The 19,332-nt window shown below is 37.1% G+C and overlaps 1 protein-coding gene across 20 annotated transcripts in view; it reads left to right on the top strand.

Moving 5' to 3' along the window:
* Positions 1-19,332, top strand: part of LOC117227218 (uncharacterized) — a 286,153-nt gene that overhangs the window by 247,803 nt on the left and 19,018 nt on the right. For 17 of the 20 annotated variants that reach the window (XM_076518516.1, XM_076518502.1, XM_076518501.1 and 14 more), the window contains 9 exons: positions 15-132; positions 1,838-1,926; positions 4,446-4,535; positions 4,963-5,007; positions 6,205-6,231; positions 6,338-6,373; positions 6,928-7,032; positions 8,237-8,281; positions 9,831-9,893. In XM_076518516.1, coding sequence (XP_076374631.1) covers positions 15-132; positions 1,838-1,926; positions 4,446-4,535; positions 4,963-5,007; positions 6,205-6,231; positions 6,338-6,373; positions 6,928-7,032; positions 8,237-8,281; positions 9,831-9,893 — 618 coding nt within the window. Of the gene's footprint in view, positions 1-14; positions 133-1,837; positions 1,927-4,445; positions 4,536-4,962; positions 5,008-6,204; positions 6,232-6,337; positions 6,374-6,927; positions 7,033-8,236; positions 8,282-9,830; positions 13,068-13,141; positions 18,573-19,332 lie in introns of those variants that run through there. The other 3 variants (XM_076518520.1, XM_076518503.1, XM_076518519.1) reach the window with 3 other exon arrangements.

The raw sequence follows: 19,332 nt of genomic DNA, 5'->3' as shown, positions 1-19,332 counted from the left end.
GTGTTGCGTTATAGGGTTTCAAGGGTGAAAGCGGTTTGGCATTGATGAGAGGCCCACCCGGCTTACCGGGTCCGAAGGGTGAACGGGGTTACCGGGGCGAGAAGGGCGCCAAGGGAGACGCAGGCTCACCAGGTAGATTTTCCACGAGCCATTCCTCTCTACGGGATGAAAAGGAAAAATCGGATCACGACGGTGTTCGTCTGCTTTCCTTCCTTTCCGACGATCGAAAACGGTGACCGATCTCGACGGAGGTGTCCCCTCTATGTGTACGGGAGCTCTCGATCGTTCCTAACAACGTAACGGCTTCTTCTGATTCACACTTCTTGAAAACTGCTGCTGGTTGCCTAACACGTTGGGCCCGTGGGAAAAACCGTGTCAACACTGTGACGGCCGCGCATGAAAATCTCGACGATTTTTACTTATTTCGATTTTAGTGAAATCGCGAGGCAATGTTGTGCGACGTCGATTTCATTTTTCTACGTTTTTCTTTTACCTCTTGCGAATCTTAATAATAAGATAATAAAGGCATATTAAGAAATTACAGTGGATTAGAATGAATAATAAAATTAACGTTCGGAAGCTAAATTCTTAATAATTCTGTTGAATAAGTATTTAAACCGCGTGTGGGTGGCCCGATTAATAATATAAACAGGATAAATTCTGTTAACAAGAACGGCCGTCAAAGTGTTAAAATAACTGTTAACCCTTAGCACTCCGACGATTTTTCTGATGGATCCAGAACTCGTGATTTTGCAGTACAAAATCGAATTGAAAGAAAAATGATTGCACTGCTGTGAATACAAGAATTTGTCGATGAAAGATCTTACGCTTTTATTCGTATATTTCGCGTGATTACTTCACAGTGTGGAAAAGAAATCATAGTTAAAGAGGAATGCCACTTCGACATGAATACATAGTGCCGTATTATCGGCGACATCCGAGTGCAAAGGGTTAATAACTGTGATGCAAAGGTTTTGGTTAAAACGGTCATGGAGAACCGGTATTCTAAATATAACTGTGCTGAATAGACTGTGGATCTTTATGGAGAATGCCTCTGCCTCGACTGTAACAAACAGCAGTTAAATAATAATGCTGGTATATTTTTCACGTTTATAACAAGTTGAAAATAATTTCGTAGCATTGTCTCATTGATTCCGTGCGTAACTGTTGTATACAGTCATTTGACTCTTCCATCTTGATTTTTCGCTGTTTAATGATAATAAATTTGTTACTATTCTCCTTTTTTATCTAAATTATTTATATTATATATTATATATTATAATATAATATGATTATATATTATATTTTATATATATTATATACTATATAATGATATAATATAATTATATATTATATTTCGTATATATATCATATATAATAAAACGCCATTTATTTCAATAAAAACACCCTGCACAATCACGGTCGGGGATCGCAATTGTTCATCAAGACTCGCAATCTTGTTCGAAACAGTTCCGACGAAAATTCGCCGGACACGTATGCAGCAGAATTTTCACGCGAACGCTCCTTTACAAGCTGTACTTCTCCTACCTCTTGGTTACTTCAAACACGTCGTCGCGCTTCGAATAACAATGGTAAAAAGCGTTCTTTTTATATTCTCGAGTGACTGGCGCAATATGGATGGCGAGCGAGTGAATGCGATCTGCGGAGCAGCCGAAAAATTATTAACGGGATAATTAATAGTCTCTGCATTAATCGCAACTAAAGGTTGTCTGTACGGCCGCGAGTAATAGACAGCATTAATCACTGGGGATTAAAATCGAGCATCGCTCGCGAATGAGGCGAACTGTTATACTAGCGGAGAACTGTGTACTTTCAGGAGCAAGAGGAGAGCCAGGACCTTCCGGTTCACCTGGCCTGAACGGGACGGATGGAGAAGCCGGTATCCAAGGCCCGCCAGGATTGCCAGTAAGTAAATTATGCATAGAAACAATTTCGTCGGAGTCGGTTTCGAATGGAGTTCCGCGTTGTCCGAATTGTTTCGGATAAGTACAGTGATGTGCGTAATTATCGAATCAAGCTAATTACGTTTGTTGCCGATATCTAAAGAATCGCTTAACTGAATATAATATTTGTATATTTCTAATTTCTATATATTTGATATATAATATTTAATATGTTCAATATATTTAATATATAATATTTAATATATTCAATATATTTAATATATTCAGTATATTTAATATATAATATTTAATATACAATATTTAATATATTTAATATATTTAATATACAATATTTAATATATTCAATATATTTAATATACAATATTTAATATATAACATTTAATATATTCAATATATTTATCATATAATATTTCTAATATATGTAATATATAATACTTAATATATTAAATGAGTAATATATTTCTAATATATATTATATTTCTAATTATCCGCAACACACACACACACACACACACACACACTGTAGGTGTCCTCTTTTAGCTGAGATTTTGTGCATTTCTATATTTAAAAAGAAGTAGAAACTAGAAATGTAATTGTTTGTTTTCAAATATACAGGGTGTCTCAGTTGAAGGAGCACCTACAGTGCTGTGAATAATTAGAAATAATATTAGAAATACGTTGTATATAAGAAATATGATATAGTATAAATATATTAAATATTACAAACATTATATATAGTACACATGTATTATATACATTATTAATATTGTATATTAGGAACGATAGTAAATGAAAACAATAGAAAATAGAAAAATGCAGCTGTGATATCTTGTTAATTGTTCATTTACGTATCATTGACAAAATAACAGATACTTATAGTCACGTCTATAATTACGCACACCACTGTACACGTACACAGACGAAACAACATTCTGCAACGCATTAATAATCCCGTCATGTGCAAAGTCCGCGTTTTGGTACTTGTTGCCCGCGCCATGGTAAAAAGCTCTCTATTCCATCGCGACGCAACAATAAACCGCGCAGAGCGTTGTAAAACGTTAAGAAAGTTTCGAGAAGCGATACAAAATAGCAGTCGCGACCATTCGTCATCCGACATTGCCCTCCTTCATGACAACGTACGACCGCACGCAGCTGCCGCCACGCGCGAGATACTTGACAAATTCAAATGGGAGATATTTTTACCACCCTCCTACTCGCTGTACGGACTTAGCACCTACTGATTGCCATTTTTCTTGGCACCTCCAACGAGTCTGCCAGCCTCCCGGATATTCGTACAAGACAGTGAACTCGAAACTATAGCGGAGAACTCGTTGTAAGACGACGACGGTCTTCGGAGGAAAAGATTGAGAAGCGCGATCCATTTTAGGGGAACAGGTGTTCTTTTTTGTCAATTTCGAATATCCTTCGACGATCCTGAACGGAGCTGTGCATATTTTATTCTAAACGATCGATAACAAATTACGAGTTAAATTAATAGTTTATTTGGGAACTGTTCGTTCAATTAGAAAATCGTTTAAATAACTGCACAAATAATTTATTAATTATTTCGCATTTGCTAATATTTTGCACGTTTATTTTAATATGAATCATTTTAAAGAAAATGAATCATTGACGAATTCAATCGATTCATAATATTAATCGACGATCGCCCATCAAGGGAAGTTAACCGCCAACGGTTGAATGAAGCATTAACACATAATACTAATTTCATTTCGCTGTAGAAAGAATTTCAACAGTTGATCGTGCATCAATTATCGGATTGACGGTGAAAACCGTAGCGCTTTTAGCCGTTAACTGCCTACCAAAGTAGTGATTTAATCCTTAATCGCGACGCGCAATTAAACGACATTTAAATGTCGAGCGCAATTAACGATTAAAATCGGAATTCAATTATTAAATAGTTGCGGCCAACGATTAAATGCGTTTCGAATTTAACCGGAATTATCTTTTAATTACTTCAACCGGAATCACAAGTTTTCACTATTTCAACTGAAATTACCGTTTCGCTATTTTAACTGATATTAACGTTTCGTTATTTTACACTTTATTTTATATGTACCTTTTAATTATCTTAACCGGAATTATTTTTTGATTATTTTAACCGGTATATTTACCTCTTAATTATTTTAATGGGAATTATTTTTGTATTATTTTCACTGTTATTCACCTTTTAATTATTTTAGTCGGAATTATTTTTTGATCATTTCAGCTCTCTTAATTATTTCAACGGGTATTATTGTTTTATTATTTGCACTGGTATTACCTTTTGATTAATTTAACCGGAAATGCCGTTCAACCGCTTTAACTAGAATTATGCGACTAATGATTAAATGCGTTTCAATTACGATCGGCGACACTGTCACCGTTTCATAGATAAAATCATCGATCTATTGGAACAGAGACCGATGGGACCACGGTTAACCAAATAATTTCATCGGTTTCCAGCGATTTGAAACTCCACTGCATGTTACACATAATTTGCGACCAACTTTTGTTCAGGGTATCGCCGGTCCGAAAGGTGAGAAAGGCGAATACGGTGACATCGGACCACCTGGCCTCATGGGTCCTCCAGGCTTACCAGGTCCTCCGGTACGTAAATTAATCGAACACGTTCACTGCAGAGTCGCGAGCCCTAAAAATCATCCGGCCTTCAAAGTACAATTTTCAGCCGAAAAATTACGGCCGCCTGCAATTATCGAAATTTTTCGTGGCGATCGTAGAATCGGAAAACCAGAATGTAATTTAATCAAAATTGTAACTTGAAACCTCTCCGAAATCGTTAAGAAAAACAGCTTTCGTAAAAAAAATCTATCACAGATTTGTAGATTAGTCCAGATTTACTGTTGTACGATTTTTTAATTTTTTTACGAGCTACAACAATTTGAATGTCCATCGTTTGTCGAAAATTAGAGGAGAATCTTTCGTACGGCGGTGAACGTGTTAAAAGTCGATTGTTATCGGTTTCCATTCGATTGAATTAAGTGGAGAACGTTACTCACGTGTGTTTGGTGAACAGGGCTACCCAGGATCGAAAGGTGAAAAAGGAGAGAAAGGTGAATCGGTGAGTTGATCCCACAGCATCCCTTTGCAATCTATAATGGGCAGTAGACATTTTCTGATCAGTTATAGAAACTATGATAGAAGTGTAATTGAAACTATTATACATAAAATTTTTTATAAACTATAAGAATATCAATTATGTAATGATTAATGTAATGGTATCAATTATTTTTAATATAGTGATATCAATTATTTTTAATATAATTATTATATCAATTATTTTAAATATAATGATATCAGTTACTATAAATGTAATGATATCAGTTATTTTAAGTTTAATGATATCAATTATTTTAAATATAATGATATCAATTATTTTAAATATAATTATATCAATTACTTCAAATATAATCATATCAATTATTCTAAATATAATTATATTAATTACTTCGCATTTTTATTAAAAGAATTTGAATTGTACAAATTATTATACATTTCCGATTATTGAATAATCTTTATTCTCGTCCGTGTATCAGTTATTTTAAATTTAATGATATCAATTATTTTAAATATAGTGATATCAATTATTTTAAATATAATTATATCAGTTACTTCAAATATAATCATATCAATTATTCTAAATATAATTATATTAATTACTTCGCATTTTTATTAAAAGAATTTGAATTGTACAAATTTTATTATACATTTCCGATTATTGAATAATCTTTATTCTCGTCCGTGTACAAACGTTTTTAAAGGCCATTGTGTATAACGCGTATACGTATCCTTCTTTTGACATATTATTTGTACATTGTTATTTAGTACCGTGCGTTTGTCAGACGTTTTTTACGGAAAAGAAATGATTTACGTGGTTCCGCGCAGAGTGTAAAACAAAAAATTCTGCAACGTATCTGTTACATAAATCGAGGAACCGGGTGTTGCACGCTGTGCCATAGGTCTTCATTCGGAATAAATGTTTTTCCAGTCAATTTGCAAGGAACAAAAGTGAAATAAAAAAATCGGTTGCTCGTATTAAAAATTGTAATCGACTGAAAATAATCCGCCGCTGCATTCAGATTCTCGTAATATATTTACTTTACTGTATCCTCGATCGAAATAAAAAGAAGAAAAAGAAGCTAAGCAGCCAACTAAATAAAAAAAACTGAACAGATAATTCGAACTGCTATCGAACGATTTCACAATTATTATGTGTTCTCTATTTTCATGATACGCGCCATCCGGTGTCCGACAACAGAAATACAAAAAGCTTAGACGAAGACAGGTGCGTACCATCAGACACGAATTTGTTAATAAAAACCGTAAGCGTTTCGATCGAGAATTTCCGTGTAAGAGACTTCGCGTGTAATTGTCCGTGTAATTCGTTACAGGGAGACGGCACGTTCGAAGTGAATGCCGGCGAAGTGGTGAGTAGAAAAAAAAAGGAAAAAGAACGCTTGAAACTTTCATTTCGTTCTCACCTCATTCTATTAAACCCTCATACGCCCCTCAGAAATAGTTGCAGAAGAGATCCTCGGGTTTTCACTTATTTCCGCCGGACAATTTAAATTAATCACTGTGTCCATTGTGGTGTATTTCTTTGACGAGCAAAATGTCAATTTATTTTTGCTCTACGCGTGTATTCAAATGATTGAAAATAAGTCAGTAAAATTTTAAAAATTTTTGTAATCCTTTTTCTATTTTAATTTGCAACCACCCAGTCTTTTTTCTAAATGCATAAAATTCGCAGGCTGCGAATCACAGATTCGAAAGGTTCGATAGTCAATTAATATTTATTTAACAAATAACAAATTGTCGGCGTCAGTTTCCAAATTCGCCGCGTGTTCAGACTAGAATCAACGTTTATTGCAACATTTAGAAACCGAAATGGAATGCACAAGTTGAGGGGCGAAAGAGGATTTGGCATCGAGGTGTTCGAGGGAACTTTCCTAAATACTTAACGATATTGAAATGTTCACAGATAATGGGACCGCCGGGACCGCCCGGTCCAGCTGGCACTCCCGGGCTTCAGGGTCCACCTGGTATCAAAGGCGATCGAGGACACGATGGTGCCAAAGGCGATCCTGTCAGTAATCATCGTTTATTATGAAATTCCGTAACCAGAGCGTTATCTTTTTACGTAGAGTACGCCTTCAAATTTCTAAGAACGATTGTATATTTATTGAATATGCTATAATTTCAATTTCAACTTGATCTGAGCATTTAAAAAGAGTTTATTTCGACATTTTTCCGATACACAAACTATTTGTCAATTGAAAGCAAGCTAATTGAAACTGTTTGCTGATTGAAACTTTAACACGTTCTAAAAACTAATCCAGCATTCTAATAAACACACAGATATTGTTGGAGAACTTTTAAAATAGGAAAGAATAAAAGATAGAATGAAAAGAATAGAATAGGAAATAATATAGGAAAAGACTAATTCAGCAAAAGTAATTTAATTGTTATAAACAAAACATAGGATAGATCTCAGAAAAGTACAGATTCTGAAACAGAAATCAGAAAAGAATAGAATAGAAAATAATATAGGAAAAGACTAATTCAGCAAAAGTAATTCAATTGTAATAAATAAAAAATAGAATAGATCTCAGTAAAGAACAGATTCTAAAACAGAAATCAGAAAAGAATAGAATAGGAAATAATATAGGAAAAGGCTAATTCAGCAAAAGTAATTCAATTGTAATAAATAAAATATAGAATAAAAAGAACAGAATAGGAAATAATATAGGAAAAGACTAATTCGGCAAAAGTAATTCAATTGTTATTCTACAGTATGATAATTAATCGATGCCCATCAAATATTTTTCAATTCTGCTGTGCATAGATTTAAAGATACGAAGAATTATGGGGATTGAGGAGAACGATATGGTAAACCTTTATGAGAAGATTCGTAACTCAATTATTCATTCAACAGCATGTTCATTGTGCTAGTCCATTAGGATCATAAGCATCTCTGTCGATTCAGCGGTACACTAAATTTCGAGATAGGAGAAATTCTGGAGATAAAGGAAACGCGATGCCATTTGGTGAATCGTTTTGCACATTGTTCGACCTACATTATGCAGCATGTTTTATCAAGCCAATCGATCATGGTCAAACATCCCTCGACTCAGCTGTACATTCATAGTTAGATAGACACTTTGCCCACGTTCTCAAATTGAAACTTGTACTTTTAGAGCGTGTAATCTCGAGAAAGGTAACAGATCAGCTCGACGTAACAGTGCAGTGGGCAACATTTTCATGAGTACAATCTTTTTGTTACGTTGCAGGGTGAGAAGGGTGCCAAAGGAGATCCTGGTCCAATGGGACTGCCCGTACGTATTATACTCGACAGATTAGGTCTGTAGAATTACGAAATGCAGAATACATTCCATTTCTGGGCCTGAGCTGGCCAGAAACATGCGGTGGACACTGTGATCCGTGAAACGATATTCGTTCGGTCCTCTGAAATTGTCGTTCCATGCTCGAGAAACAAATTAGGCTCTCTCTTTGTTCAAATTATAGTAAATTATATTATTTACTATTATTATCGAAATGCGTGCTGAACATTAATTGTCGAGACATTTTAGTTGACGTCAGTGTTACTGGATCATCCCATAAACAGTGTAATTGTCTCTGACACGTAATTGTGTATAAAGAGATATGTGACAATAATAATTGCACCTTATAATTATCATAATAAGATCTTAAGGAATTAGGTCCCCTTATAATTATTATAATAAGATCTCAAAGAATTAGACTATTATCTTACAATTATTATAATAAGATCTCAAGGAATTAGACTACCTTATAATTATTACAATAACATCTCAAGGAATTAGGCCACTTTTCAATTATTACAATAAGATTTTAAGGAACTAGACTATCTTACAATTATTATAATAAGATCTCAAGGAATTAGGCTACCTTATAATTATTACAATAACATCTCAAGGAACTAGGCTACTTTAGAATTATTATAATAAGATCTCAAGGAATTAGACATCCTTATAATTATTATAATAAAATTTTAAGAAATTAGGCTACCTCGGATGTGTAAAATTCACAGTGTGCTCCTACCATGTTTCATTTCAATAATATGAACATAGAAGAATGAAATCTAGTCTTTATTATTAATATTATTATTATTATTATTATTATTATTATTATTATTATTGTTATTATTATTATTATTATACAACTCCGTAGGTATAATTCTGTACGCGATTATAAACAAAAGCAGGAATGTTGATGCGTTGGTCCAGTTTCATCGGTTCAACCGTTTCAGTTTATCGAAAAACCCGTGTAGCAATTAATTACGATAAAATTCGGCGTTCGATTCGATCGTTGATCCTTTGACGGTTTATTTGAAGTGGCAGAGCGTCGAGCACCGAACAGTTTTACCCAGCAGAGATTGCTCTTCAGCAGTTAAGTGTAGCCGCACATTGCGACGCTCTCGTTACTTAAAACGAAGTGGCCGTTTTGAAATCAATCTGCAGTCGCGCATACGCTACGATGCACTTTCCTTTCAATCGTGCAATTAACGACGTGCTTCGTTAATAACACGAGTCGAATAAATGTTGCTAATAACGTAACGACGATACGTTTTCGAAAAATCTGCATAGAGATGAAATGATCTGCTAAAAATAGTAGAAGAACCGATTTCTACGATTCGAATTTTCGCGTAGTCGCGTGCGCGCGGCAACAACGGCCGCGTCAGAGCGTTTAAACGAAAGCGGAGCTTTCGAAATTGCATTTCAAAAGAACCAGATAGTATTATGGGATGGTCTGGTATCTCCGTGAAACTCGCCCGGCCCATAACGCGTTCCCGGCGCGACTCGGGGACTCGGCCACTGATTCGTCGCGTTTGTTTCTGTTTTGCAGGGCCCCATGGGATTGAGAGGAGAATCTGGAAAACCCGGAGATTCCGGGAAGCCTGGTGCTATGGTAAGAACGCGGACCTCTCGTTCCTAACGTCATCGTTAATTGGCCTCGCTGCTGAATCATTGATAGCCATTCACTAACGACCAGTGTAATCGATTGTCGCTTTTCCGACAAGGCGTCGTGTACTTCTTCGTAACCTCAGCGAGCTCCTTGATTGCCTCTTTAAACGAACAAACGCAAACGTAAAGCAGAGAAAACCGAAAGAGAAAAAATACAAAAACGGATTACAACAACGCTCTGTCGTAGATAAAAAAGAAAAAAAAAACAGAAAAAAAGAGAAAGAAAAATGTTCGAACGTGCGTGAACGACGCGATCGTCGAGCAAGCCGCACGCGTGTACCAAGATCGTAGACGAAAACAAAGATAAAAGAAAGAAAGAAAGAAAGAAAGAGACGAATGAGATGGGAGAGAAAAGGAAAAACCGGAAAAAAGAAACGATGACACGTGAGAGAGAAAACGTGTGCAAAGAGATCGTTGATCTTTGCGTGTACCTCGGTAGAGAGACGTCTGTTCGTGTTGACGATTTCCTCGGAAGTTCTCGACATTCTATACATATATACATATAAATATAAATCTATAAATATAAATATAAATACGAGTATAAATACGAGTATAAATATGAACAAGATTCGAAGATTCAGTCATATCGCTAGAGCGTTTTATCCGATAAGATGTAATTTGCGTGAATGAATGTTTTAGCGAGTCGCATTCGAGCTGTTAATTTTTTTCGGCCGCGATACTTTTCCGAGATAACGGCCGATGGACCGAACAGGTTGATTGTTGCTTGTTTGTCCATCGAGATATGTGCATCAAGAGTAAACGATGGTTGAGAGCGAGAGAGAGCAAGATAGAGAGAGAGAGAGAAAGAGAGAGAGAGAAAGCATAAGAGAGCGTAAGAAAGAGAGAGAGAGAGAGAGAGAGTCAGAATGACCGTCCGTTATGAGGAATAACAGATACGGTTGTGATATCACTCGATACACGCGATACCTGCTACTAAAGGACAATTTTAACCGTAAGAGAAGCTGCTTCGTCGCACGAACGAAACACAGAGTTCCGTGTGTTGATTTCCGAGCTGTTAAGACGATTGTACTTACGCATTGTGAACAATGCAAACCCGTGCGCGCAACCGCACACGACCGCGAACGGAGAACGATACAGTATTCTCTCCGTTACTGTCTCGATTTCGCCGAGCGACAGTTATGGCACAGTTGCTAAGGTTTCGGCGGTGTTCCAAAAAAAGCGTTGCGATTGAAAAGGAAACGTTAAAGAACTCGCGTGAGCTCGGCCTTTAAAACTAAAAAAAATCTATTGGTTATTTTTTGGCGAAGAGGTCTCTACCATAACTGACAGAAAGATCTACTCCGCAACCGACAAGATCCATCGTATCTCGTTTCGCTGATTAAAATGACACCGAACACGATATAATTACGATATCGGCCGTGGTGTTATTTTAATCGATAAAACGAGACAGTTATCGTAGAGATCTGTTTGCTATGGTGGAAGTCTTCTTGCTAGTCACGGTGGAGATTTCTCCACCAGTTACGAGAATACCGTAGAGATCATTCTCGGGCAGGTTAGGAGAGAATACTGTAGAGATCATTCCGACAGTTATGGAGAGAATACTGTAGTACTTGTTTTTGAGTTTTTTCGATGACTTCTGCGTTGGTGTGTGACAAAGGACGGTGTTTTCGGGGCAAACAAGTGTCTTCCATACAATATTGAAACGAAGTGTACGAGTTTAAATCGTCCGACGGTACTTTCTTTTCTCGATATCGAATCGCCAATGTGTAACTCTATCTATCGGTATTTGTATACTTATTTATCCAACGTAACAGTTAACCGACGATCGCACTACCATCCGTCCTATTAACATAATCTCTGCCTGTGTAATCGCCATATCCTGTCTACGCCGAGGAAAACAGATGTTCGACGACGAGGTGCAGCGTAATGGGTAACGCAGCCGATTCTCTCGAACTCGTCGAACAAATGATTTACCGAAAGTATCCCGCGGCACACGGTTACGTTACTTAATTACCATAAATATCTTCCCCATCGTTCCCCGTACGGCTTTTTTCTCGGTGTATCACTATCGGTTCAATTTGAATCGCGATCAAAATTCTTGGTTGACCATCGCAGCTTCGTCTTATCTTCGCCTCCCTTTCGTCCAGTTTAGTTTCGAATTAACGCTTCGTACTTAATGATCGCCCGCTGTAGCGTAACCCTTGCACTTTTAACGGTGACCTACCAGTTTCCAGGAAATTATATTTCTCATCCCGTTATCGTCCACCAGTTTCGTTTCACACGATGTGTTCCGCATACGCATTGCGTTCGCTTCACGAACACAAGTCCTGGAGCTTATGTTACTTGGCTTATTTTTATGGCCCTTGTCGAGTGCGCGTTTTGCAACAATTTGGAGCACTGTACGTCCTCGTGAACACAATTAGAACTTTTCGATTTGGTTAACATTTTATTTACAATTTTTACTGCGATGAAATTCCAATGTGCTGACTCGATTTTTTAGACAACTTGATATTTTGTAGGAAATGACGCTTTACATTGGTAAACTAGATCTAGATCAGATCTAAATCAGATCTAAATCAGATCTAAATTAGACCTAAATCAGATCTAAATCAAATTTGAATCAGATTTGAATCAGATCTAAATCAGATCTAAATCAGATCTAAATCAGATCTAAATCAGATCTCAATTAGATCTAAATCAGATCTAAATCAGATTTTTTTGAATCAGATCTAAATCAAATTTGAATCAGATTTGAATCAGATCTAAATCAGATCTAAATCAGATCTAAATCAGATCTAAATCAGATCTAAATCAGATCTACATCAGATCTAAACCAGATCTATCTGAGACATTTCTGTTTAATTTTATTTTACATAAAGGGTCTCTTCTCCTTTAATAATTATAATAAGTTGAAAATATTGTGAAAACATCTGTTTTATATATCCTTCTTGTAGTCGCTTTTAAATTGAAGGCTACAGTTTAAAAATGACAAAAAACGCATAAACAACGAATCTCGCTTGGAACATAAGCGACAGGACTTAGGCGTCAACCTGTTAGTAGATCAAAGGATTCCCCACGAAACCGGATAAGTACATGAATGCGATGCAAAGCAGCTGCAAAGAGCTTGCATCGGTGCAAGACAGTGAGACTGTGAATCGTACGTAAGCATACAATTGCCATCCCGAGTCGATAGTAATTATTATAGGCCCTAGATGTGTCTTCTGTTCGCAGAATAATTCGGAATGGAATCGATCCGTGCTATGAGAGCACTGTAGGAGAAGTTTCAGATTTTTGGCCACGGGGAACGTTAACAGGCTGATACGCCATTTTGTAATGGAACTTCACTATGGAGGTAAAGTAGATGAAATCATTTTACGCTTGTATCGTTTCAATGATTTGTCTTCGAGAGACGGAATTATACTGGAAATTTGGCAAGTGGGAAATGATTGAATTTAATGTAAATGGAAAATGGAACAGGTTTGCGTAATTGAATTCGATTAATCTATTAATAATTGAATAATATAATAGTTGAGAAGATTCTTTTTATATCGTAAAAGTGAAAAATCTATTTATTGTATTTTCTATTATAACGTTTTATATCCTCGAAAATAATTCCTCTATACTGTCCAAATTTCTAGTATTTTCAATCATCACTTGAACTTTCTGCGTTGCAATAATCTCGCTTTAATTCTCACCAGCATAGAAAGTGCGTGTCAAATAATTTCGACCACTTTTCCTCTGTCCGAAGTTACGACAAAATAGTGCATCGGTCGAACAATACTCTGCGGCACTAACGAGCCTAAACTGTTCGAACTCAATCATTTTTATCGTTTGCGAATGTAAACAGGATTTCCTTACAAATAATTAAGAGGGCCCTACGAAGTGACAATATTTGACATTTTTTATGTAAAAATGACTTTTATATTCGTAGCTTATCATACGTTTAGCAAGAGTTGAGACTGAATCAATGTTTCTGAGGCTTAATTTGGTATTTGATTAATTAATTTGGTATTTAATTCGTTTCAATCTCTCATTTCTGGACTGCGGATTTTATGCGTTTAGGAGGAAAACGAGTAGATCAAAAGCATTAGACGACTTTTGATTTACTATTGCAATATTTTCAGCTAATCGAAATTATCGAGGCACGAAATTAACGCGAACATAGTTTCTGCGACTTGAAACTGCTGTTCGCAATTTTGATTTCGAATAAAAATCCGCGGTCCACTCATTTCAATGCGATGAGAAAATCGTATTTCTCCCGTCTCGTTGATTTCGTCTCAACATCGCCATAGGTGAACAACTATACAGCGAAGTATGTATCAACGCGTTGAAGGCAAAATTTTATTTAATATTGTTCGTAGTAGAAAAGCTGTTGAAAGTAGTAGAGCATACGTATAGTCTCCGTAATTGTACAACCGAAAATGATTCTATGAATATATCGGAAAGCCAATGTTTCTTTCCCCATAGAACGCTTCGTGTATGTTAATTAAGGTACCGTAAGTATGCTTGAGAAATTAAAATCGAAGAAATTGAAGTTGAAGGATGACGGAATTATGGTTGCTGTAGACACTTGTGCAAACATAATGGTTTATGAAATTGTTGTTGGTATAACTGCATTGCCGACTATTTTAAGACTGATATTATGTGTTCTCCATTTTACTGGTACTTAGTTCGCTGACTTTTTTTTATAGCTAAGAAATTCCCTGCTTTGTTACACGAAAATGAAATGCAAGATTAATTGTTATTTTAGCATAGCTCGTTACGTATAATTTATTGTATAGACAGTGTCTATATGTATACTCCGTGAGAAAGTCTGCCTTTCCGATTTCGAATTTTCTGTCTATAAGTTAATTTATCAGTTCGATTTAGATCGTGCGAATCTTTCCTTTTTTTTAAATTTTTATACAGTCATTTTATGCTGTCATATTTTTTTATAGTCGTCACTTCATTTATAAAAAATATCGGTGCATCAAACGCAAAGTATTGAAAACTTCAAAAAGATTTAGAAAATTTCAAAATACGGCTGCATGATTTTCAAATTAATTAAATGATTAGGAAGCGAAACGAACGTCTCTGTAACTCTAATTTTTTGCAATGTATTAAGATCATTTTCTATATAAATTCGCAGTGAATACTAACCACGTTAGTATACTATAGTTCTTACAAAAACGATCCAGAATCAAATAAACCATTCAATTCAAAGTTACGATTAGAAAAGAATTGTGTCAAGTGTCGAGAAGATCGTGCAACAGAAGAGAAAGGAATGATTTTACAGAAAGCCGAATCCAAGAAAACAGAATAAAAAATGATTCATCTGTTGGCCTAAGTAAATAAGTAGATAAGTAACTAACTAAAAGAATAGAGAACACAATTTTTTCGCTTGAACCTCGCTTTTGAAGAAATTCTCGTAGATCGAGACTCGATCTTTTCGAAAACGAAGTCTCAAACCAAAAAATCGTGTTCTACACTTTTTTTAATTATTTTTGCAATCTGAAAAGTCTCCTGTCGTTTCTGCCAGCCGTAATCAGCCAGAAATTAGTAATCTGTTCGAGGACGAGATTTCAGATGAACAATTTTCTGTTCTACATTATCAATTTATTCTTTCGAACAGAATCATTCCATTTTCAGTACCGCAATTTTCACTTTTAAAACGCGCTTATCTCGCAATTCGTTCGTCGTTCGACCCCATCAAAGGGCAACCAAATTATTGCTAACGAATAGACACGCTACGTCATGCTGGAGAAAACTCTATTTTTGAAGTATTATAGTTCGTTTTAGTTTCACAACTCTTCCAGCTTTGCGGCATTTATCGACTCGAATTGGAAACGTTTTCTATGACACGGCGGAGTGAACGAACACTCCAATTACGACAATATGACGCACATAATTTTATAGTACGTTTCGATGTTGAATTAGTGATCGAATAATTCTAATAAATAATACTATTAGACTCTTTTCAGAGGCCGCATGTTTTCTGTTGCGCAAGCTCTTCGGAAAGCCTCGGGTCATCTCACAAATAATATCCGTTTTCGCTGTCGGCCTTTCTTACCGAATACTGGAACACTTTTATTTCTCGTCGTTCATTGTTTCGCTGTAAACAATTCGACGACGATTTCGAATGATCGACGAAATTTTCGTTACTCGAAACACGATGCAACATGGATGCAGTACAAAGTCCCGATTAAAACCAGCAGCTTTTTATCTTAAAGCTGTCTGCGTGCTGGTCGACGTAACGCGTTCGGACATTAATTAGCATTCACTAATTATAAACGTGTCGTGCTGTCGTCACTTTTCAAATTGCTATCGGAAATGATATAAATGTTGCAATCAAATTCGAGAGAATTATCTTGAAAACAATGGTCGACCCCATGTTATAAACAAATGTTAATACGCGGAGTGTTTCGCTGAAATATCTCGCTTATTGTCGATAATTCACAAAAACGTCGGAGGAAAACGAAAACAAGTTTTCGTCGTATTTTTCCAAATTTCACGGATGACTTTTCCAAACACTGCACAATTTAATTAAATATCCTGGCCTTTTCGTACTGCCTTGAGTATAACAAAAAGAAACGAGTATAATTAAAGCAATAATATTACAAATGATGCCCGTTAACTTCGACAACTGAACAAATGATTAACGAACGTCCATTAACCACGATAACCAACCGAATGCTCGCTTTGATAAAAAAAGAAGTAATCTAATTTTATGACATTTTTGTGCTCGTCGGCATAGCAATCGAGGCATTAATTATTGGTACTCAGGATGGTAACAAGGTCACTTGCCCTTCCATCGAAAAGAAGTACCAACTACCTAGAAAAAAAATCCCCAGAAATGTGACCTCAAGAATGATCTCTCAACTGCAACATTTATAATCACGTTCTAATCAATTCAAAATTTATAATCACACTTCCCCGCTCTTATCAACTATCAATAACGAGTGGCGTGTTCAAAGTGTTCAAGCAGTATTTCGCAGGAAAGATGACAGTAGAAAATCGGCATTTTATTCCTGGCATAATCCGACCCCTGCCGATAGCGTGTGTCCGTAAATCGCACTCGTATAAAGCAATTCTCGTGGCAACGAGAGCCTAGACTTAGCCGTTCGTATTCGATCGTCGGTGAATCGAACCGACTCGCTCGATCTGGATAGAAGATCGTCCGATGCGAGCTAGAACATCGTTCGATGCGTGCCGAAAGAGACCTTTCGACGCAAGCTAAAAGATCGTTCGATGCGAAATGAAGGATCGTTCGACGCGAGCTAAAGAGCTTGCACGTTGCAAAGTGAAAAAAAAGTCTGTTCGACGCAAGCTAGAAGCTCGCTCGACGCAACGTAGAAAATCATTCGACGCAGGCCGAAGGATCGTCCGATCAAGGTAGAGATCGTTCGGTCGAGATAGAAGATCGAAGATATCCGATCGCGAGGAGCACACAGTATTAGTATCAGCGGCAGCGATGCACGATGCACGGCTGCGAATGCAAGTGAACGAATCACGGTAGTTTGCGAGCCTAATCACTTGCGGCATGCGGAGAATGTCGTTCGCTCTCCCGCGACCGAGGGAGAGGATTACAGAGAGAATTAGAAGGAAAGAGAGAGAGAGAGAGAGAGAAAGAGAAAAAGAGAGAGAGAAAGTGAGCGAGAGTGAGCAAGAGAGAGAGCGAGAGTGTGTGAATGAGAGAGAAAAAGAAAGAGAGAGAGAGCGAGTGAGAGAGAAAGAGAGCAGCACGAGGAACACGAAATTGTACAGTGTAGTATAATATCGGCGCGAACTTATGGTTCGGACGCGAACGTATGGTTCCGGTTCGGCCTCGAGAAGAATCTCCCTTTCCTCCCACGTTTGCACCCTAATCAGAAACGAGAGGAACGACACAGAAGAGTCGGAAACGGAAAAAAAGGGAAAAACAAGCAGACACAGGACACACTCGCACACACAACAGAGAACACAGAGACACACACACACACACACACGAACATACGTAGCGTTAAATTGCGAGAGACACACATAGTTCGAGTAAGGATAACGCAGGATAAGCGATAAAACGCGGAGCTTTCGTGTAGCCGAAGCTCTTCGTTAGCGGTGTTCGACGTTTATGCGAGTAAAGCATACATTATATTTGTGAACGTGCACAGCCCGGTTACAATGGACGTGCTCGACCGCGGCTCCGCGGGACTAAACGAGCATTAATTTCGCCCGCACGCGTAATAATTACTGCGTGCGCCGTTTGTGTATACGTGTGCGTGTACAAACGTGTATACATTATATACATAATATATATGTATGTATATGAACGCGGATATCGGATCGTGTCGTGTACACACATATAGAGACGTGCATGATAGAGAGAGCGAGAGAGAAGCATAAAAGAAAAAGGTATGCGGAACAGCATATATATATAATATATATGTATATGTATATATATATATATATATATATATATATATATATATATATATGTATGTATATATGATTTTTAATTGATTTTCGTTGCGTGCGTATGCGTGAGTGGATTGTAAAACGTGGCGCGCTTGGTAATTAACGAGAGAAAGCCTGCAGAGAAGAATAACGACGACGGAACTCTTGCGTATATGAAATAACTCTGAGTCTTTAACAGAAGATTTTGTTTTACATTGTCCCAATTAATAAACAGAATGTGCATGTGCCTGTATCCTTTGCTTCTATACGATGCCCTTCGATCGAAGTATTCTTCAACGCTTCACATATCTTGTAGTGGACAAATTATATATATAGATATATACCGCTTTGCATTTTGCCTCAGGCTGCGATCCGACGACCATTCTTTTTTACGACTAATGTTCTCTGCGACAAACACCACCAGTCTTCTTCTTCTTCTTCTTCTTTTTCTTCTTCTACTTCTCCTTCTTCTTCTATATCTATTTTGTTTTGTACTTCTTCTACATTCGTTCTATTCTGTTCACGGTGCGAGAAGGAGACGCGGACTTCGTCGCTGCTGCTGCCATCTGGGACAGTTTGCTTCCGAGATTGTCCGCTGGGTGTCCAGCGAGACTTCAGCGCCGCCGATGAGACGGTATACAGTAATTTTTCCCTAATTAGCGCTCGGATCGCGCACAAAAGTGGATAATTTGGGAGGAGGAGATACGATTATTCGAGCGCTGCGTCTCGTTTTTATAGTTGTCGACGATCGGTTACTGTAAAAACGAGCCGCGAGACTGATAATAACCGTATCTCGTAATTACTGTTACTTGCAGAAATGTAATTGGAAAAAGTAACGCGTCGATGTCTCACCAGCGCCGCTCGCGGGAACTCGTGGAAGCAAACTTGTAAACGCGGAAGCAGCACGAGAGAAATTTTGCGGCGCGTGGCGAGAGAACCGCGGGTCCGCCTCTCCTTCCGACACACCGTGGTTCTGTTCGTTTGTTCGTTGTTTCATTTCTCTCCTGGTTCTC

Source organism: Megalopta genalis, chromosome 2, assembly GCF_051020955.1.
Source record: "Megalopta genalis isolate 19385.01 chromosome 2, iyMegGena1_principal, whole genome shotgun sequence".
NCBI classification, from domain to species: Eukaryota; Metazoa; Arthropoda; class Insecta; order Hymenoptera; family Halictidae; genus Megalopta; species Megalopta genalis.
This window is presented reverse-complemented; position numbering and strand designations above follow the sequence as displayed.